Consider the following 23,070-nt stretch of genomic DNA (forward strand, 5'->3'; position numbering starts at 1 on the left):
TAACAAAAAAAATCTATCAGGCTTTGCTCCAACTTATCTATCCCACTTAAGGAGTGCCTGCTCATCCTTCTGGATGTTGTGTGTTAAAGCTCGATAACCGGTTTCGTGAGTTTGAATTTGGTAGGATTAAGTGTCTTGGGCTGAGGCATGCAAAAGTCTCCCTGGCTTAACCTGGTTGATGTGCACTCTGTCGCTGGCTAAGGGAGGCGACTTGAAGGGAGAGGTCGGGCCAGGTCGGTGGGCGCTCCCTGCCACCTGTGCCCTGCCGCCTGTGTTCTGCCTCAGTCAAGCCCCGTTTACCTCTCTTCCCAGACTTGGTCGATGATCGTCTCTTATGTGGACGGGATCAGGCTAGTTAAACAGCACTGTATAGCTAACTCATCAAGGTGAGTTAGCTAGCGTACTGCCACTGGTGCTTCCATGTGTTTGTGTAGCTCTCTCATTTAGCATATGAAGCGTTCAGTCAATTGGTTATTCTAAATTGACTGTACTGTGGCTAGTGCTAGCCTGCAGGGATAATTCCAGGTAGCAAGACTGATAAGCTGCATGTGGATGTCGGCTAGCATACAGTACTGTGACAAAAGTCTGTCTGTGCCTATAAAAGGGCCAGGCTATGGTGGGCTATACAGTACCACGGAAGCACAACGTGCTCACTAGGTGCTCGGTACCCCTTTCCATAGGTGTCTTATTACTGGGATTCATTGCTGGGTCCTCCCTCTAGCTCACTGGTCCCTATGAGGTACTTAGTGGTATAGGTCATGGACTCGGTAGGCGATTGGCAATCGTGCTTTTATCCCACACACAGTCTCTGTGGTTCATCTGAACTCCAAGATGAGATGTCTGTCTCCTGCTCAACGCGTTTTGTTCCTGGGAGTTAGATTTAATTACGAATGGCCCTGTCTGTTATCACAGATGGGGTCTGTTTTTCAGAGCTGTCTGTCCCTTTTCTAGCTGGGTTACAAGGTGCGGTGTCACCGGTACCTACTACTGGTGGGCATGATCACCTCCATGATAACGTTTTTTTCCTGGGTTCATTCTTAATGTGTGCAACCCCCGCACACATAGCGCATTGAAAGGGGAGGTGGCACTGGCTGGGGTCCCCCCTTGCCCCCCTTCCCAGATGTTTGCTGTGACAACTACCCCCAAGTGGCACTGCTAGCCCCAATTCTGACTTGTGCTCTGATATCTGCTTCACTTCACTCTCGTAAAAGCCTGGGTTTTCTGCCTATTACCTAAAATTTATCAATTGAATGTGTGAGTTCACAACTCCAATCCAGATGTGTTGGTCATTACTGAGACATGGTTAAGAAAGAGTGTTTTGAACACTGATGTTAACCTTTCTGGTTATAACCTTTTTCGGCAAGACAGATCTTCCAAAGGTGGTGGAGTGGTAATCGTTACCAAGGAACACCTTCAGTTGTCTCCACCAAGTCTGTCCCCAAGTCTGGCCCTCGTTCTCAGGTCATTGACTTCCCACCAGTCATTGCTCTTGACGTGCGTGATTCTAATGTTCTTCAGTAGAGGGCGCTGACGAGCAAACTCCCCATAGCTGTCTTGTTCCTCGTTTCCCTCCTTCAGGGAACAGTATCACGACTCAGGATATGACCCAGATGCAGACATAGGAGGCAATAGTACAAAAGACAAAGTACAGTGAGACACAGGTTTTATCTTGGACACATGAAACATAGGATGGATACGGAGGGTGCGGGGCAACAGAAGATGAACAGCAAAGGGGCTAAGGATTTTAGAGATGGGGAAACGGAATCTCCAGTGATGATGAAACAGGGGTAAAGTTTACAGGACTCCACCTAGAGGAGCAGGTCCCGAGTGGACAGCCATACACTCTGCCCATGCCGATAGCGGGAAGCAGGGGTCTGGTGGCGATCCGCTTGTCACGATACCTGGACGTGGTCTTCAAAAATAGCAGCCCGGGCTCTCTTCCAGGTATAGTGACAGCGGCGGATGAACATCTGAGCTCGAAGGGTGAGAGACCAGTGGACAAGCAGGGAAGGGTGTTATGGGCGTATTCCACCCACATGAGTTGCTGGCTCCAGGTGGTGGGGTTGACCGAGACGAGGCAACAAAGGGCCATCTCCAGGTCCTGATTGGCTCGCTCTGACTGGCCGTAAGATTGGGGGTGGAGACCAGAGGACAGGCTGGGTGACGACCCAATGAGGGTGCAGAACGCCTTCTAGAACCAGGACAAGTACTGGGGACCACGATCAGAGACAATGTCAACCGCAAGTCCATGGATCCGGAAGACGTGCTGCACCATTTGCTGAGCCGTCTCCTTGGCTGAGGGTAACTTGGGAAGGGGAATAAAATGGGCGGCTTTAGAAAACCTATCCACCACCGTCAGGATAGTAGTGTTGCCGGGAAGCCCAGTAACAAAGTCCAGGGATATATGGGACCAAGGGCGGTGAGGAACAAGGGAGTGGTTGAAGCCAGGGGCCTATGGGAGCCTGGATGGCAGGTCAATCTTGAGGAATGTGTCCATTCCAGGACCGGGGAATGGGCAGAGTCCGGGACAAACATCCGCTTAGCCCCCTCGGATTCGGACTGGGAATGCTGCACCTTACAGACCAGGCTCTCTATACCCCAGACGACTGCAGCCGGTAGACAGGAGGTAGGGAGGATGTTCTTGGGTCAGATGGAGTAGCTGCGGGGAAATACAACCGTGAGAGTGCATCAGGCTTCATGTTCTTCGACCCCGAGCAGTAGGAGAGAGTGAAATTGAAACAAGTGAATAACAGGGCCCAACGAACCTGCCTAGATTTGAGGCGATGGGAGAGGAAAGCGCAGGGGTGCAGCGTTTGGTCCTAGTCAGAACGCTGGGACAGGATGGCCCCACTCCGACATCTGAGGCTACGACCTCCACCACAAACTGACAGGGCATGTCCGGATGCATTAAGATGGGGGCTGTAGTGAATCGACATTTGAGGTCCAAGAACGCCTGGTCAGCTGCTGGAGACCATGTGAACGGAACCTTGGGAGAGGTGAGTGCTGAGAGGTGGGAAGCCAGGATGCTGTAACTCTGGATGAATCGGCGGTAGAAATGAGAAAACTCCAGAAAATGTTGCAGCTGCACCCTGAATGATCACCTTGTCGAGATCCATCTGTATATACCCTGCAGCGATGACGTATCCTAGGAAGGAGATGATGGAGCGATGGAATTCACACTTCTTCGCTTTAACCTCTTGAGTGTAGTGTTTTCGTGTTTGGCTGATAAACATACCCAATTGAAACTGCCTATTTCTCAGGCCCAGAAACTAGAATATGCATATTATTGTCAGATTTGGATAGAAAACACTCGACAGTTTCCAAAACGGTCAAAATATTGTCTGTGAGTATAGCAGTACTGATATTGCAGGCGAAAACCTGAGGAAAATCCAACAAGGAAGTGCTGTTTTTCCTGAAAGCTCTCTGTTCCATTGAATGCCTTGCCTCCATTTAAAGGGATATCAACAAGATTCATTTTCCTATGGCTTCCTCAAGGTGTGAACAGTCTTTAGACATAGTTTCAGGCTTTTATTTGGAAAAATGAGCGAGAAAGATCACACCGCGTCATTGTATGGCTGGGTGACAGCAGCGTTTTGTATGCACAATAGCTTGGAGCATCCATTTTCTCTCTCTCTCTGAAGAAGCTACATTCCCGGTTGATATATTATCGATTATATATTGTAAAAACAACCTGAGGATTGATTATAAAAATCATTGACCTGTTTCTACGAACATTATGGATACTATTTGGAATTTTAGTCTGCGATGTCGTGACCGCTTGAGCCTGTTGATTTCTGAACATAACCGGCTAACCAAATGGAGGTATTTTAGATATAAAAATAATCTTTATGGAACAAAAGGAACATTTATTGTGTAACTGGGAGTCTCGTGAGTGCAAACATCCGAATATCATCAAAGGTAAGCGATTTAATTAATTGCTTTTCTGACTTTCGTGACCAATCTACTTGGCATGGCAGAACGGCCTCCAACCCACGATAGAACCCGTAGCCAAGTCAATCAGGGGATTGTGCTTCTGGAACCATAAATATCCCAAAACCACGGGTACGTGGGGAGTATCTATGAGCAGGAACTCTATGCACTGTGTGATTTCCTGATTCTCGTAGGTCGATCGGAATCGTAGTGCGGGTGACTCTGCCAATAGATCACCCATCCAGCCCTCTGACGTCCATGGGAATGGAGAGGGGTTGAGTGGAGATGCCCAGCTCCGACACCACGGTAGCGTGAATAAAGCTTTCATCGGCCCCAGAGTCAATGAGCACCCGGAGTGATTTGGCCCGGTCCCCCCACAACAGGGTGGAATAGAGATGGGTGCGAGTAATGGGAGATTGGAAAATCCCCGTACGGCTCACCAGAGTACTCATTCTTATTGATGAGCCTGGTCTTTTTAATGGACAGGTAGAAATATAATGTTCTGTAGTCCCGCAATACAGACAGCTCCTGGTGTTCAGCATAAATGTTAATCTGGAGACAATCGAGCCCTTCCCAGTAGCTTGGGCTCTAGAGGAGGCGAGTCGACCACCCTCGGCGTGACATCGGATTCTCTCGTAAATTACTTTGAGTGTTTCCGGGATTCCTCTGAGGCGAGGCGAGAATCGAGGGTGAGCGAGGGCGACAGGGAACATATTCTCTCTCCCGCCTACGTTCTCGTAGCCGCCTATCAATCCAGATGGCCAAGGCTATGAGGTAGTCGAGGTCCATGGGCAGCTCCTGGGCTGCAAACTCATCTTTGATCACCTCCGATATTCCATGAAGGAACATGTCGAAAAATGCTTCCGTGTTCCAGGCCCTGTCAGCCGCCACTGTCAGTCACCAACGAAAATCCACTGCGTAGTCTGCCACACTACGGGAGTCTTGATGTAGCTGGAGCAATTTACGAGCACCCTCTCCCTCGGACAACGGAGAATCGAACACCTTCTGTACTTCCGCCACAAACTCCTCCAGACTGAGGCAGACGGTGGACTGTTGCTCCCACACCGCCCGTAGCCCAGGCAAGTGCCCTCCCGGACATCAGCGTTATGAGGTACCCTATCCTCGAGCGGTCCGAAAGGAACGACGAAGGCTGTAGCTCGAAGATGATGGAGAACTGGGAGAGAAAGGCCCGGCAGGTTTCAGAATCTCCAGTGTAGCACGCCGGGGGAGGTAGGCGGGGTTCTCGGGACACTGTGGTATGCTGGGAACAAGTGCCGCTGGTGGTGGTGTTGCTGAGAGTCTGGGGAATTACTGGTGTGGCTTGCTGCCTTGTAGGGAATCCGCAGAATTGCTCCAGCAATGTATCGAACGCATGGTCATGGCGTTCTGCCAGGATATGGAGTCCCTCCATAAGACATTGCAGTAACTCCTCATGTCTTCCAATGGTGGCTTCTTGCCGGGAGACAGTATTGTGGAGCTGGTCTGAGTCTGCTGGGTCAGTTATTGCCAGTTTGTACTGTCAATACTCAGGATATGACCCAGATGCAGACACAGGAGGCAGAAAGTGCAGTTCTCAATCATTTATTTTAACACAGGGAAAAGGGCAGGTCGAGGACAGGCAGAGGTTTGTAATCAGGTCAGTGTCAGGCAGGTACAGGACGGCAGGCAGGCTTGGCGTCCGAGCAGGCAGAGGTTCAGAATCACGTCAGAATCAGGCAGGTACAGGACGGCAGGCAGGCTCGGGGTCAGGGCAGGCAGAATGGTCAGAACCGGGAAAACTAGGAAATAAACCTTTGAGAAACATGAAAACGGGAAGGCACTCTGGTAAGACATGACAAGACAAGACGAACTGGCAACAGACAGAGAACACAGGTATAAATGCTCAGGGAATAATGGGGAAGATGGGCGACACCTGGAGGGGGGTGGAGACAAGCACAAAGTCAGGTAAAACCGATCAGGGTTTGACAAACAGAAAGACTTTCAATATCAACTCCTCCCTCCATCCCTTCCCTTCCTCTACTACAATCAGTATGCAATCTGCACACACACCAGGAGGCCAACATTTACCACCAGTTAGATCTCGCTATCCCCTCCTGCTGCTAGTTTATTTTTTATTCAAACTGGAAAACGAGCACCCATCTACTTTGCATACAGCTGAACAACTCGGCTTTGTCTGCCAATTTCCTCTTTAATAGCATCACAGAAACATAGGGATCATTCATTTGTTCCTAGAGAAGAAGGCTGGGTATTTACCATTATGGTATAACAATGGCAGTTGGATTGATCGATTGCTTGTATGTATCATATCAGGTTTACTCAGGACTGTGTAATACCTCTGGCCAGCCTCCCATTAGACTGATGTATGGTGGTAATGTGTTCCTCTCCTCTCCTTTCCTCTCCTCACCCTCCTCTCCTTTCCTCTCCTGCTCTCATCTCCTCTCCCATCTGCTGCTGTGTGAAACCTGTCACATTACTCCACAGGGGGAAGCATCAGCAGACAAATCTCTGAAACGTTCTCTAAATCATGATCCTCCTCCTAGCTTTGATGCTCTGACTCTCTCATATGGCTCTGTCTTGCTGGTTGGCTGTCCGGACAACATAAGAATGATAACGTGTTCATTAGTTATCTGAGATTCCATCCTGGCAGGCCCCAGGATTAGGACTCTCTTGCAGGGCAGGGTCAAGCTGCAGGGGTCAGCCTTAAGGTCAAGGATGACCTCTAGGATGACTTCCAAGGAGAGTCAGATTCCCTTAGGTTTTACATTGGTTTTCATATGCTGTTTTCTCCATACACTCTCACACTAATGATTATATATCAAGGTTGATGAATGTCCTAGTATGCATCATTCGCTTCAAGAGAACAGAGTGAATGAATTATTCTATAGTTTTTTTTATTGGATCACAAAGGCAATACAATCAATAAAACAATAGAATCAATAGAACACAAAATAATCTCCCCCTTTTTGAACAACCCCACATTCCCACCCAGTCACCCATCCCAAACATAACCCTGGCGGCACCCCATCCCCAACCCCAGTCACCCATCCCAAACATAACCCTGGCGGCACCCCATCCCCAACCCCAGTCACCCATCCCAAACATAACCCTGGCGGCACCCCATCCCCAACCCCAGTCACCCATCCCAAACATAACCCTGGCGGCACCCCATTCCCAACCCCAGTCACCCATCCCAAACATAACCCTGGCGGCACCCCATCCCCAACCCCAGTCACGTCACCCATCCCAAACATAACCCTGGCGGCACCCCATCCCCAACCCCAGTCGACGCATAATATTAAAAAACATAAACATACCAACAAAAACAAAGCAACAGACAAGCACTACAATAAAATAAAAATGACACCCAGTAAAATTGTTTACCCATATGACATCACCAGGAGATAATTGAGGCAACTACTTTCCACATTTCTATAGGAGTGTGTTTAGCTTTATTCATGCGGGCGGGGGATAACTCCAACATAACTACATCCTGAAAGTAGGCCAACCATTTCCTTATATGAAGGTCATGAGGTGGCAACCAGCGCTGGAACAACGTGTTTTTTTTTTACTTCACTTTACACTGTTTCTCATTCAGCTGCATACCTGAATCGTCGTTAGGTGAAGGAGGAATTGGTTCAAAGGGTACAGTTTTATCAATCATGTCAGAGAGAATAGACAACACTTTCCTCCCAAAACCCATAAACCTCAGGGCAACCCCATATCATCTGTTTGTATGTGCCAAGTGTATTGAAGGAACAGAGGTCACAGTTTGCGCTTAGATCCCGTTTTGCCTGAAATCTTACAAGTGGTGTCCAGTACGACCTACGACAGAGCTTAAAATGAATTCACTGATGGTTTGTGGTTCTTTGATGAGGGAAATATATTCTCCCAGTCATTTTCCCAATCAAGAGCATCATCATCAAGCAAAATCCTTTACATATACTTTAACCATTAAAATATCTTTCTGCTTTAGTAATTGAAGATGAGAGTAAATAACTGATACAAAACCTCAGGAAGAGAATGTCAAAATTCACTGGGTGCCTTTCCAAACGTGTAACCCATGGGACCCATATGGGCACGAAGCGCTGACTGCAGTCGACCCTGGCAAATCGAAAAGGAGAAATTCCAGAAAACTAAGGACACCCTCTGAGTTAAATATATACCCTACACCAGGGGTATCAAACACGCGAGGGGGTCCAATCCGTAAAAATCATATATTTTTAGGGGGGAAACAAATTAAATACTTAAAATGACTAACACCAAATCGAAACTGTGTAGAAATGACAATGGACCTACGATCAATAGAGGACTATGTTTTTGATCATTTTAACGGCATTGACAAATTAGCCATTTTCAGTGCAGCCCTCAGTACTTCGTTGGTTAATTACCTGAAGAGATCTGGAGATACCAGTACCAGTTAACTTACACATTGCTCAACCCTCCTAAAATGATCTATTGTATTAGGACCATAATATAACGTGCATTTCTTATTAGTTATACCAGAAAATAACAACTACTATGTGACCTTCTCTAAAGGTGACAGAAGCGCCATCCAATCCAGAATCAGTTGGAACCTTGTCGGTTTTCTTCATACATCGATTGAGCTCCTCTACTCAAAAGTTGATAGTCAACCAGACACCTTTCCTTAATGAACTCATTTGTGACAATGAGCTGGAGGATCTACGATTGTCTCAAGGCACAGGAGCACAGGCCCATAGCTGAAACCACTATTGACAGAGGTTGTATTGACTGATTTAGGGAAATGAGGAATCTATGGTCATGAGGATGAACACTATAGAATGGATCCCTGCTGCTTTACAAGGCTACAGTGTACATTAGTTATTTTACATACAGTGTGTTTTATATGGTCACTGTCTGTCTGTCTGCATGTCTGTGTCAGTCTGTCTGTCTGTAACATCAGAGCAGAAGGGTTTATACGATCAATACTCTGATCAATACTCTACTTTCTGATCATAAAGAATAAAGCTCTGCTTGGAATGCTAGTTGAATGGATGTGGTTTGCTCCACCATACCATGTAGTAGTTTATACCCCTTTATCAATGTGATCTTGGTAAAGCGTGGATACTGTATATCTATAGACGTTGCCAGGATCACATTGATTAAGGAGTATAGCGGAAACCTACACCGTCCAGTGGAGAAAACCAAATCCATTCTACTGATGTTGTGAGCATGTCAGTCAGTATCCCTGTCGGTGCTGTGTTCATGGACTATTGGCTGGGGTACCAGCTAGCTCTGGCCCTGGCTGATGATTCAATCCGTAGAGCAGACAGGCTGTGTCCAGCACGGAACAGAATTACAGACAGAGTGCTACGGCCCTCCCACATCACAAAGGGAAGCAGAGTGAGAAAGAGACAGGGAGGGAGGGAAGCAGAGCGAGAGAGGAAGAGTGAGAGAGTGAAATGTTCTACACAGTGAAATCATCCCTACCTCCGATGACTTTTCCATCTTTGAATTTTTTGTGTCGCATCCGGGGTGCCTGATCTATGGCCCTGCGTTATAGATCTGATTTTAGCCCTGATGTCCCTGACACATATTGATCTGAATGACAACATGGAATGTGAAGCTTCTTATCTCATGTCACCTCACATACAACCGAATAGCACGTGGAGTGGCCGATCTCATCTTAACTCCCAGTGACAGCTCTGGGATTTCTACGCATCATGGATTACAGCTCAAACTACCAATTTTGCTTTCCATAATGCTTCAAATATAATGCGTAAAAACCCATTGAAGTGAAGCGGGGGGAAAAAGTGCCGTTGCCATAGAAATGTTCCCTTTGCGGAAAGCAGAGGGAGTGAGAGAGAGAGGTGATCTAACATGACTATTTATGGCCTAGAACAAATGTAGAAAAACACAGCACGCACAGACTCTGTGGCCGTGCGTGATTAACAGAACCAATCCAGAATCACTGTTGTGCTAAAACAGAACAGCAGAGAACATCTGTGGTTGGTGTCTCTGCTTGGATGTGTGTGTGTGTGTTATTGTCTTGCCAGTGTGTGTGAGTGTCTCCCCTCCTCATAATTATCTGTCTGTTTGCCGCAGCTACCTGAATGAAATGGAGAGGATAGCCAAATCAGACTACATCCCCACACAGCAGGACGTGCTGCGGACCAGAGTCAAGACCACTGGCATCGTGGAGACACACTTCACCTTCAAAGACTTGCACTTCAAGTAAGGGCTCTCAGAACAAACTTGGCAACCTGACTAGTGTTTATTTGTATGGCTTTGTGTATTGGGGCAAACTGAGCATTACATTGTTATTATAATATATATATATATATACAGTGCCTTGCGAAAGTATTCGGCCCCCTTGAACTTTGCGACCTTTTGCCACATTTCAGGCTTCAAACATAAAGATATAAAACTGTATTTTTTTGTGAAGAATCAACAACAAGTGGGACACAATCACGAAGTGGAACGACATTTATTGGATATTTCAAACTTTTTTAACGAATCAAAAACTGAAAAATTGGGCGTGCAAAATTATTCAGCCCCTTTACTTTCAGTGCAGCAAACTCTCTCCAGAAGTTCAGTGAGGATCTCTGAATGATCCAATGTTGACCTAAATGACAAATGATGAGAAATACAATCCACCTGTGTGTAATCAAGTCTTCTTATAAATGCACCTGCACTATGATAGTCTCAGAGGTCCGTTAAAAGCGCAGAGAGCATCATGAAGAACAAGGAACACACCAGGCAGGTCCGAGATACTGTTGTGAAGAAGTTTAAAGCCGGATTTGGATACAAAAAAGATTTCCCAAGCTTTAAACATCCCAAGGAGCACTGTGCAGGCGATAATATTGAAATGGAAGGAGTATCAGACCACTGCAAATCTACCAAGACCTGGCCGTCCCTCTAAACTTTCAGCTCATACAAGGAGAAGACTGATCAGAGATGCAGCCAAGAGGCCCATGATCACTCTGGATGAACTGCAGAGATCTACAGCTGAGGTGGGAGACTCTGTCCATAGGACAACAATCAGTCGTATATTGCACAAATCTGGCCTTTATGGAAGAGTGGCAAGAAGAAAGCCATTTCTTAAAGATATCCATAAAAAGTGTCGTTTAAAGTTTGCCACAAGCCACCTGGGAGACACACCAAACATGTGGAAGAAGGTGCTCTGGTCAGATGAAACCAAAATTGAACTTTTTGGCAACAATGCAAAATATTATGTTTGGCGTAAAAGCAACACAGCTGAACACGCCATCCCCATTGTCAAACATGGTGGTGGCAGCATCATGGTTTGGGCCTGCTTTTCTTCAGCAGGGACAGGGAAGATGGTTAAAATTGATGGGAAGATGGATGGAGCCAAATACAGGACCATTCTGGAAGAAAACCTGATGGAGTCTGCAAAAGACCTGAGACTGGGACGGAGATTTGTCTTCCAACAAGACAATGATCCAAAACATAAAGCAAAATCTACAATGGAATGGTTCAAAAATAAACATATCCAGGTGTTAGAATGGCCAAGTCAAAGTCCAGACCTGAATCCAATCGAGAATCTGTGGAAAGAACTGAAAACTGCTGTTCACAAATGCTCTCCATCCAACCTCACTGAGCTTGAGCTGTTTTGCAAGGAGGAATGGGAAAAAATGTCAGTCTCTCGATGTGCAAAACTGATAGAGACATACCCCAAGCGACTTACAGCTGTAATCGCAGCAAAAGGTGGCGCTACAAAGTATTAACTTAAGGGGGCTGAATAATTTTGCACGCCCAATTTTTCAGTTTTTGATTTGTTAAAAAAGTTTGAAATATCCAATAAATGTCGTTCCACTTCATGATTGTGTCCCACTTGTTGTTGATTCTTCACAAAAAAATACAGTTTTATATCTTTATGTTTGAAGCCTGAAATGTGGCAAAAGGTCGCAAAGTTCAAGGGGGCCGAATACTTTCGCAAGGCACTGTATGTATGTATATATATATATTCTTCACCCCTTTTTCTCTCCAATTTCGTGATATCCAATTGGTAGTTACATTCTTGTCCCATTGCTGCATTTCTCGTATGGACTCGGGAGAGGCGAAGGTCAAGAGCCATGCGTCCTCCGAAACACGACCCTGCCAAGCCGCACTGCTCGCTTATCTCAGAAGCCAGCCGCACCAATGTGTCAGAGGAAACACCTTACAATTGGCAATGTCAGCGTGCAGGCGCCCAGCCTGCCACAGGAGTTGTTCGAGCGAGATGGGACAAGGACATCCCGGCCTGCCAAACCCTCCCCTAACTCACACGATTCTGGGCCAATCGTGTGCTGCCTCATGGGGTCTCCGAGGCGCAGCCGGCTGCGACACAGCCCGGGATCGAACCCGGGTTTGTAGATACACCACAAGCTCTGCGATGCAGTGTCTTAGACCGCTGCACCACTCGGGAGGACTAGCATTACATTATTACATTAATGTGAAAATGTATTCATTGCACAAATATAAACATACCAGCCCCTGGTCTATCTTTCTGCCCCCCCCCCCTTATCTTTAACCTTCTTTAGATGTGTGTGGCTTCCTTATCATGTGTAGTTCTGCCAATCACAACATTTTAAAATGTCTCCCCGAAAACACCAGTCACTCGAGACTTGAAGCCAAAAGAGGGTAGAACACATTTCAAACGTTGCTTTTTTAGATATGTCCGAAGTGTATGTGGTTGTCTGTGTCCTACATGTTTGTGTTGCAACTGAATGAGTGTGTGACCTCTGGCTGACCAGGAAGTGTTGTGAGACCCCCTCTGCCTTCCTGGCTCTGAACAGCCTGAGGGGGACGCAACAATTTTTTAATCAAAGCTCTATTTGTATCACCATTAATTTGACTTCAGAGTGAAATCTGAACTCGTCTGTAATTTACACAATGTTGATAGCAGAGCAGAGATGCTACTGGAAAGCACTGGTACATGAACATGAGCTGCTAGTTGGTCTAGTGTGAGGTGCACGTTGTGGAGTCAAGGTTCAGAGATGACAGTAACCCAGGCACATCTCTTTAAGACATCTCATACTTCCATCAGACTTGTTACAGTTTGGTTGTCACTGTGTTGCTGACAACTGTAGCGTCAACTAATAACATCATCACACCTGATACAATGGCAGATCCATTCAAGTTTCAGTGGCATGGGCTTCAAACAGCCAGATAGATGATGAGAAACATGGTGATAATCAGGTCATTCCTGTCTGTCTGTGTAAGAGGTCTGACATGAGTCCACAGTGACCTGGTTCCAGCTAAACTCAGAGCACTGGGCTGGCTGACATTTGCCTTCTGTCACAGACACGATGTCAGGGATGAATAATACATGGGGACAATCGATAAGAAAAAAAGACACTTCTTTTTATCTCCATCCCGTCGACTGTAGCTATGGTGACTAATCTCCAGGAAAATACCAACAGAATGAATGGCATAAAAATGACAACGGCAACAGAAAAAGAAAAGAGATGTGGTACATTAGAGAGAAAATGAAAGAAGAAAGTATACTTTTTTTTCACTAGCTATGTCTGTTTGTTTTGTGTCGCTATCTCTGATTACATATACAGAAACAATTTAAGCTCAGAGAACCCCATGCCTTCCGATGTATCAGCTTGGGTCGTTACATGAACATGGCAGCCAAAGTGACAGCCGGTGAGAGCCAAGTAGAGGAGCTGGGGAAAGAGGTGATGGATCAGAGAATGGAGCTGAGCTTCAACACTGGACTGCACTACTACAAGAACAAAGTAGAAGAACTGGAGAGCAAGGATACAGCCCAAAACAGCAGAACTATTCACTGTGGGCCTGATTCAGACTTATGAAATGTATGCCTTTCCTATGCACACCATTCTACACACTTCTCAGTAGTTGGTATTCAGACTTACCTTATGGAGATGAGTAACAAGGTTTGTGGCTCCCTCCCTCACTGAATGCCTTTAATTCAACCCCAGAAAACACACCCACACCTACTAATTTGATCAGGGAGTTGTTCAATTTTTCTGTTAATTTATCTAAAGCAATCCTTTTTAAATACTGTGTACCTTTTGATTTGTATTTTATCAGCACAAGTGGTTCCAAGTGGAACAACATCTACATTTTTTTTTCTGATAGAAATAACACCAACTCCATGCACTGTAATTTATAAACTGATAAAAGCTATGTAAATGAGTAATCTGTTTGGATAAGGGGTTTGTAAATATAGGCTAATTGACAATTGTTTACGTATATTTTACCTAATGATCTCTGGAGACAAATGTGAAACCACTCATATTTCAGCAAAAGTAAAAGCTTGTCAACAAGACTGGTATTTCAGCGTCTTTTCCACAGTGAAGTATAAATATTTTTCATAATTCTAATTGTACTGTAGGCCTCTGGCTTCATAATTTGCAGGGGATGAAATTTGGAGACCAAATCCTATGGAAATCCATGCGCACTGACAGCGAACTCCTGTAATGTTCTGTTTTTTAAACAGCTAATTGACCAAGTCGGTGTAATTATTTGAAATCCAATTTTGTTCTGTGAGCTCAATGTGCACATTGCACAGCTTCTGTAGAGATAAGAGTTGTAGTTTCCAACAGGCCAATATTCTACATAGTTAAGTTGTTCTTGCGTCCATCGTCGGAATGAGACCAAAGCGCAGCGTGGAAAGTGTTCATCGTACTTTATTAGAATGAGCACCAAAAAACAACAAAGGAGAAGAGAAAAAAAAATGTTAAGTTCTGCAAGGCTATACAGCTACTGTGCAAAAACAACATCCCACAAACTAGGGTGGAAAACTATAACGCTTGTCGTCTGGGGAAGGAGAGGAGGACCAAGGTGCAGCGTGGTAAGTGTTCATATTATTTAATGAAATATGCAACACTAGACAAAACAACACTAAACAGGAAACAACCACCCACAAAACACAATGGAAAACAGGCTACCTAAATATGGCTCTCAATCAGGGACAACGATTGACAGCTGTCTCTGATTAAGAACCATACCCGGCCAAACAAAGAAATAGAAAATCATAGACAGACTAACATAGACAACCCACCCAACTCACACCCTGACCATACTAAAACAAAAGACAAAACAAAGGAACTAAGGTCAGGATGTGAAAAAAACAGGCTGCCTGTATGATTCCCAATCAGAGATAACGAAAGACAGCTGCCTCTTATTGGGAACCATACCCAGCAAACAAAAAAATAGAAAACTAGAAAGCCCACCCAAATCACACCCTGACCTAACCAAATAGAGAAATAAAAAGGTTCTCCAAGGTCAGGGCGTGACATAAGTGCAGAAAATGTGGTAATTAACTACAATGACCATAGTCCATAGTCCAGCACCTACTTGTCCGGTCTGTGTGTTTCTTTTATGCGATTGTGGGGGGGATATAGAGAGCAGCTGTTGAATTAAATATATTCAGTGCGCGCAAGGGAACCACGTCTGAATACCAACTACTGAGAAGTGCATAGGAAAGTTGTGAAAAAGAAAGGCGTACGTTTCCTAAGTCTGAATCGGGGCCATGGTGAATAGTTCTGCTCTTTGGGCTGCGTCTTTGCTCTTCAGTTCCTCTACTTTGTTCTTGTAGAAGTGCAGTTCACTCTTAGTGACACTCACTTCACTCTGATCCATTACCTCTTTCTTCAGCTCCTCTACTTGGCTGTCACTTTGGCTGCCATGTTCCTCAGCTCCACTCTCTGCTCTACCACCATGCCTCTCAGCAGTCTCAGCAGCCGTGGTTCTCTCCCCATTCCCGTGACCCTGTTCAGTGATGTCATTCTCTCCAACTTCTCCACTCTCTCCCTGTGCCCATGCCCCAGAGAGGCAGAACAGCAACAGCAGCAGCATTACAGTACTACCCATTCTTAAATGAATACCTCAAACTAATGAAGCATACTGGACTCAGTCCCTTTATATACACACACTGATCTTTGTGGACCAGTACATGGGACATGAACACTCGTTCACGGTGGACATGTCAAGCTCATTGTCAAGGACTGTGGATGATAATATTATAGAGGCACAGATGATTTCATGCCAAGTCATTCACATTTTGGTTGTTGACAGAGCCACGGGACAGTCGATCCTGTCACTTAGTTCTAAACTAGATCATCTTCATCTTGTAAAAACCCATGTGTGCAGGTTGAAGCTCTCTGTAGTATAGTGGGTCATTAATGTGTGATAGAGAGGCTGTGTTGTTAGCGGGAATAACAGCTCGAGCAGGTGTATAACCTCAGCATCCCCTGATAACCAGTGTATTCACACCTGTGTGGCGTGTTCACCTGGTAGAGCCTCTGTTACAGTGTAATGTGTCTACAGTGTTTAAGTGTCAAGCGTCTGACCACTCAGAGTAAAATTCAAGCGTTTGCCCCTGTGCCTTTTAAATTACGATGAATGTAATTATATGGACAGGGGGGGGGGACCTGATTCTAGATCACGACTCCAATTGTGAGATGCTTGATACATATCGCCCCTGAGGGCTTCCTGTGTTGGCCCTGCGGTCTTTTATCACGGCCCAGCATCTCTAATGGAGCTCTCTCTGTCTCTCTCCCGAGCCGCCTTTGTTCTGAGAACAATCTCATGAAATGTTAATGCATGGCCTGGGACGGAATGTCTCCCTCACTTTCTCCCTCCCTCCCTCTCCCCCCCCCCCCCCCCCCCCCCCCCCCCCCCATCCCAATCCCTTTTTCTTCTCTACTTCTCTCCTCTATCAACTTCACCCCCTTTTTCATTTTTTCAAGCTACCTATTTTGGTGTTACAACCTTCATCTCTCTCTTTCTCTCTCCATCTTTCTTTCTCTCTCTTACTCTCCCCCCCTTTCCCCCCATCCCTCTCTCTCTCTCCCTCTCTCTCTCTCTCCTGCAGGATGTTTGACGTGGGCGGCCAACGCTCAGAGAGGAAGAAGTGGATCCATTGTTTTGAAGGAGTCACATCCATTATCTTCTGTGTTGCGCTGAGTGCTTATGACCTGGTGCTGGCTGAGGATGAGGAGATGGTGAGGAGGAAGAGTCACCTATCCTATCCTACTATATTTCTATGATCCACACATTTTCAACTGGTCACACGTTACTGGACATCTCATTCCAAAATTATGGGCATTAACATGGAATTGGTCCCCCTTTTGCTACTATAACAGTCTCCACTCTTCTTGGAAGGTTTTCCACTTGATGTTGGAACATTGCTACGGGGACTTGCTCCATTCAGCCACAAGAGCATTAGTGAGGTCGGGCACTGATGTTGGGTGATTTTGCTTGGCTGGCAGTCGGTGTTCAAATTTATCCCAAAGGATTTCGATGGGGTTGAGGTCAGGGCTCTGTGCAGGCCAGTCAAGGTCTCCCACACCGATCTCAACAAACCATTCTGTATGGACCTCACTTTGTGCATTGTCATGCTAAAACAGGAAAGGGCCTTCCCCAAACTGTTGTCACAAAGTTGGAAGCACAGCATCGTCTAGAATGTCATTGTATGCTGAATGTAGCGTTTTGAATTCCCTTCACGGGAACTAAAGGGCCTAGCCTGAACCATGAAAAACAGCCCCAGACCATTATTCCTCGTCCACCAAACTTTACAGTTGTCACTATGCAATCGGGCAGGTAGCGTTCTCCTGGCATCCATAAAATCTAGATTAGTCCATTGGACTGCCAGATGGTGAAGTGTGATTCATCACGCCAGAGAACGTGTTTCCACTGCTCCAGAGTCCAATGGTGGCGAGCTTTACACCACTCTAGCCAACGCTTGGCATTGTGTGCGGCTGCTCGGCCATGGAAACGCATTTCACGAAGCTCCCGAAGAACAGATCTTGTGCTGACATTACTTCCAGAGGCAGTTTCGAACTTGATAGTGAATGTTGCATCCGAGGACAGCTGATATGTGCGTGCTACGCGCTTCAGCACTTGGCGGTCCCGTTCTGTGAGATTGTGTGGCCTACCACTTCGCGGCTGAGCCGTTCGCGGCTGAGCACTTGACCGTGGCAGCTCTAGCAGGGCAGAATTTTGACAAACTGACTTGTTGGAAAGGTAGTATCTTACAATGATGCCACATTGACTGTCACTGAGCTCTTCAAGGCCTTTCTACGGACAATGTTTGTCTATGGAGATTGCATGTAAGAGAGTTAGTGCAAAAAAAGGGTCAATTCAGGTGGTCTGGGTATCCATTTGATTATCTACTTAGAAGTCTTGCATAGGCTTGGGGTAGAAGCTGTTCAGGGTCCTGTTATTTCCAGACTTGGTACCGCTTGTTGTGCGGTAGCAGAGAGAACAGTCTGTTGCTTAGGTGGCTGGAGTCTTTGACAATTATCTGGGTCTTCCTCTTTTACCACCTGGTATAGAAGTCTTGGATGGCAGCTCAACCCCATTGATGTAGTGGGCCATATGCGCTACCCTCTGTAGCACCTTGCGGTCAAAGCAGTTGGCTGTCAAGATGCTCTCGATGGTGCAGCTGTAGAACGTTTTGAGGATCTGAGGGCCCATGACAAGTCTTTTCAAGCTCCTAAGTGGGAAGAGGCGTTGTTGTGCCCTCTTCACGACTGTGTTGGTGTGTATGGACCCTGATAGGTCTTTAGTGATGTGGACACTGAGAAACTTGAAACTCCATTTCAACCCTGTCGATGTGAATGGGGGGAGTGCTCACCCCTCCATTTCCTGTAATTCATGATCAGCTCCGTTGTCTTACTGACGTTGGGGGAGAGGTTGTTGTCCTGACACCACACTGATATACCGCTCACACAATATTTAGAGTAAGTTTGGGCTGAGGACTTAATAACCTGAAGAGCAGTTGAAGCTGCTGAGATATCATCAAACTGTGCAATGAGCCATTTGTTTCCCTCACTGTGGTGTGAAGCACCCAATCAATACACCACTTATTTAAGTCCGGGAAAAAATAAGATGGGAGGAGCCATCCTACTTCACAGACACTGCATTTTGTTAGAGAGTGTAGCATCTTACGTTAATTCAATAGTCATGTTAAGCAGTTATATCTCACTAATTCTTAAGACCAAATAGACCATTGCTGTATTTCTATGGATGTTATGTAGACTTTCACCTGTTTTTACTAATCAGTCCTTTTTTCTATGGCACATGAATCCATTTTTAACAGTCTGCTTGAACAATATACTTCCTATAACCATATCCCCAACACAAAGACACACTCTCAGCTTCTCTATCGCTACTACTGCAGTGAGAGTGGAGAAAGCATTGACACATTCACAAAATACATAATGTACCACTACCCTATACAGCTAGATTTGAAATGTGAGGAGTTACTGCCCCCTGGTGGCAGATTTTATGTTTTATCCTTGGATGCGATGGGACCCAGTATTTGTCTGTCTGTCTACCAGAACCGGATGCATGAGAGCATGAAGCTGTTTGACTCCATCTGCAACAACAAGTGGTTCACAGAGACCTCCATCATCCTCTTCCTCAACAAGAAGGATCTGTTTGAGGAGAAGATTACAGGCAGCCCCCTGGCTATCTGCTACCCCGAGTACACAGGTAGAGAATCCTACCAATGTGTCCCCCACTGGGGACACGTTGAACCAACGTATTCCACGTTGGTTCAACGTCATTTCATTGAAAACCAGTGTGTGCCCAGTGGGTCTGTAGCACTGCGACATACAGTGGATTGCAATGCACTCTGACAGAGAAATCATATAGTTGTGATGTTTTTAAAAAAAAAAAAATTTTTACCTTTTATTTAACTAGGCAAGTCAGTTAAGAACAAATTCTTATTTTCAATGACGGCCTAGGAAGAGTGGGTTAACTGCCTGTTCAGGGGCAAAACGACAGATTTGTACCTTGTCAGCTCTGGGTTTGAACTTGCAACCTTCCGGTTACTAGTCCAACGCTCTTAACCACTAGGCTACCCTGCCAATTGTTGACGCTGTAGCGATTTCAGCAGCAGTAGTAGCTCTAGCAGAATATTGGGGGATATTGAGCACGCCAGTGATGATTTCCAAGAGATGTCAAGTAATAATTCATCAATAGTGTTTTTTTAAATCTTGGAATCAATCAGTAATGTCTGGCATCTCATCACATGCTATAATGCTTCATTTATATTGACTATGTTCACTACTCAGGAGCCAACAAATACGACGAGGCAGCGAGTTACATCCAGACTAAGTTTGAGGACCTGAACAAGAAGAAGGACACAAAGGAGATCTACACCCACTTCACCTGCGCCACCGACACCAAGAACGTCCAGTTTGTCTTTGACGCCGTCACCGACGTCATCATCAAGAACAACCTGAAGGACTGTGGTCTCTTCTAGAGGCGGGGCCAGGGGAGGCGGGGCCAGAGGAGGAGCTAAGGTGAGGACAAAGATTAGGGGAAAACCAAACATCAAATCCAATGCTGATGATATAGCCCATTATCTCTTTTGGGGATGAGATGACCATGTTAGAAAGGACTAAATCATCAGTATGGTGATGACCAGGGCCCTGTGTTTTGCGCAATCATGTGTCATAGCAAATATCTTATCCTGTATTTTAAGCCTTATCCGTACATTAGCATCACACCAAAAGCGAACGAAATATTCTAAGGATGGTGTTGGACTGTTGGCTGAAAAATCTTTAAATAAAGGTTACAATCTAGGAATGTCACATGACTGCACAAAACACAGGGCCCGAGTCATAACTGAGAACATTATAATTCACTGTATCACAATTCCAGTGGTTCAGAAGTTTACATACAGTAAGTTGACTGTGCCTTTAAACAGCTTGGACAATTCCAGAAAATGATGTCATGGCTTTAGAAGCTTATGATAGGCTAATTGACATAATTTGAGTCAATTGGAGGTGTACCTGTGGATGTATTTCAAGGCCTACCTTCAAACTCAGTGCCTCTTTGGGAAAATCAAAAGAAATCAGCCAAGACCTAAAAAAAAGCCAGACTACGGTTTGCAACTGCACATGGGGACAAAGATCGTACTTTTTGGAGAAATGTCCTCTGGTCTGATGAAACAAAAATAGAACTGTTTGGCCATAATGACCATTGTTATGTTTGGAGGAAAAATGGGGATGATTGCAAGCCGAAGAACACCATCCCAACCGTGAAGCCCGGGGGTGGCAGCATCATGTTGTGGGGGTGCTTTGCTGCAGGAGGGACTGTTGCATTTCACAAAATAGATGATATCACGAGGAGGCAAAATTATCTAGATATATTGAAGCAATATCTCAAGACGTCAGTTAAAGTTAAAGCTTGTTCGCAAATGGGTCTTCCAAATGGACAATGACCCCAAGCATACTTCCAAAGTTGTGGGAAAATGGCTCAAAGGACATCAAAGTCAAGGTATTTGAGTGGCCATCACAAAGCCCTGACCTCAATCCTATGGAAAATGTGTGGCCAGAACTGAAAAAGCGTGTGCGAGCAAGGAGGCCTTCAAAACTGACTCAGTTACACCAGCTCTATGGGCCAAAATGCACCCAACTTATTGTGGGAAGCTTGTGGAAGGCTACCTGAAACGTTTAACCCAAGTTAAACAATTTAAAGGCAATGCTACCAAATATTAATTGAGTGTATGTAAACCTCTGACCCACTGGGAATGTGATGAAAGAAATAAAACCTGAAATAAATCATTCTCTCTACTATTATTCTGACATTTCACATTCTTCAAATGAAGTGTTGATCCTAACTGACCTAAGACAGGGAATATTTACTAGGATTAAGTGTTAGGAATTGTGAAAAACTGAGTTTAAATGTATTTGGCTAAGGTGTATGCAAACTTACAACTTTAACTATACATGATGTATGATTTTGTTTTCTGATGGTTAAATTGACTCAGCAGTACATCATAGATAGACCCCCTGCATGTCTTACATGTAAAAAAAAGTTTCCCTTTCTCATTACCATACATACATACACAAACTACACGTCTCATATTTAATACACATTTGCTCAGCCCATGTCTGGGCTAGCTTACTCTTTATGCCTCTCTTCGCCAGGAGTGCTTGTACAATGAGTCTGCTGCCTGGGGGATAGAGTGGACAGACACACCACCGTCACAGACAGACTGTACCGGCCTTGAAAGCTCCTGCTTTTCTATATGGGGAAAAAAAAAACATAACAAACTGAGAAGTTGGGAGAAAAAGCCTTGCAGAATTATTCCAATGATCACTTATTCTCAACTGTCATGTCCATCCTCTCCCTCTTGTGTACTTTTGTTTATTTTCGTTGCATGTTAGATTTAATTTAATTTGATTAGGGGTCTCTTTTTTCTTCTTCTGCCAAGTCTGAATTTGATCTCAGATGTAATTCTTTTTTTTTTCTCTCTTTTCTTTCTTGTTTTATAAGTATTATCCGAGGTTAGAAAAATAGAGGAAACAACTTTTATATTCTTTACATTCACTTTACTTTAACAGATGTCGGCATTTTATGAAACTTTCAATTGCATAAAGCATTTTTTTTTTGTTGAAGGGAAACCAGTATGGAGAGAGAACATGAGTTGAGAGGAACACGTTTTTGCTAATATTTACATGACATACTAACGTTGTGTGCTGTATCATATCACTTATTATCGTTATTACACTTGACTGTCCGTAGACGATCATAGCTGTACTTCTTTAGTCGTCACAATGTAACATTCCTTCGAAAACAATTACAAAGAGTAAAGAAAAAAGTACCAATTTGAAGATTTAAAAACCTTCAAGATTTTTTAAAAAACAATATTGAAAACGTATGTTCCTAACATTGGCATATTTTGTTTTCATCCCAGGTCTTTTCTCAGTATGTTTGTGCCTTGATGTATGTTTACACCTGTTACATCTAGAGACTTGCTTTCTCCATAGTGTGAATTAGGGCTATTTCTACTCCCATACTATTCACACGGCGGATAAAGAGGTAACATAATATATATCACAGTGATGAGAAAGAAATGAACAATGATAGTGTTTTGGTAAATATTTCAAACGCTTTGAAAGTCCTACTATTGTTTCATTTAAATAAAGTTTGGATCACCTCAATTACCATTCTCCTGGTGTGTCTCTAGAATAATTGGACCTATCTACAGATTCCACTGTAAGAATGCCCTTTTGAACATGGCATAGCAATGCTAATCACATTTAATTAGGGTCTTAAAGGTAAGTAGAACATCCCCATAAGGTAAACATTGCACATCCATCCTAATGTACACAAATGTAAATGAGAATGTATCAACAGTGCCAACAATGCTTCATCCCCCAATTACATGGAGTATTCATATACATG

At 44.8% G+C, this 23,070-nt stretch overlaps 1 protein-coding gene across 1 annotated transcript in view; it reads left to right on the forward strand.

The window, feature by feature from the left end:
• Nucleotides 1-22,834, forward strand: part of LOC110527783 (guanine nucleotide-binding protein G(i) subunit alpha-2) — a 165,345-nt gene extending 142,511 nt beyond the window's left edge. Inside the window, exons 5-9 of the mRNA XM_021609289.2 lie at nt 9,994-10,122; nt 16,739-16,868; nt 19,209-19,362; nt 19,947-20,177; nt 21,810-22,834. Coding sequence (XP_021464964.1) covers nt 9,994-10,122; nt 16,739-16,868; nt 19,209-19,362; nt 19,947-20,137 — 604 coding nt within the window. The 3' untranslated portion in view covers nt 20,138-20,177; nt 21,810-22,834. The remainder of the gene's footprint in view (nt 1-9,993; nt 10,123-16,738; nt 16,869-19,208; nt 19,363-19,946; nt 20,178-21,809) is intronic.
• The last annotated feature ends 236 nt before the right edge of the window (nt 22,835-23,070 follow it).

Source organism: Oncorhynchus mykiss, chromosome 7, assembly GCF_013265735.2.
Source record: "Oncorhynchus mykiss isolate Arlee chromosome 7, USDA_OmykA_1.1, whole genome shotgun sequence".
Taxonomy (NCBI): domain Eukaryota; kingdom Metazoa; phylum Chordata; class Actinopteri; order Salmoniformes; family Salmonidae; genus Oncorhynchus; species Oncorhynchus mykiss.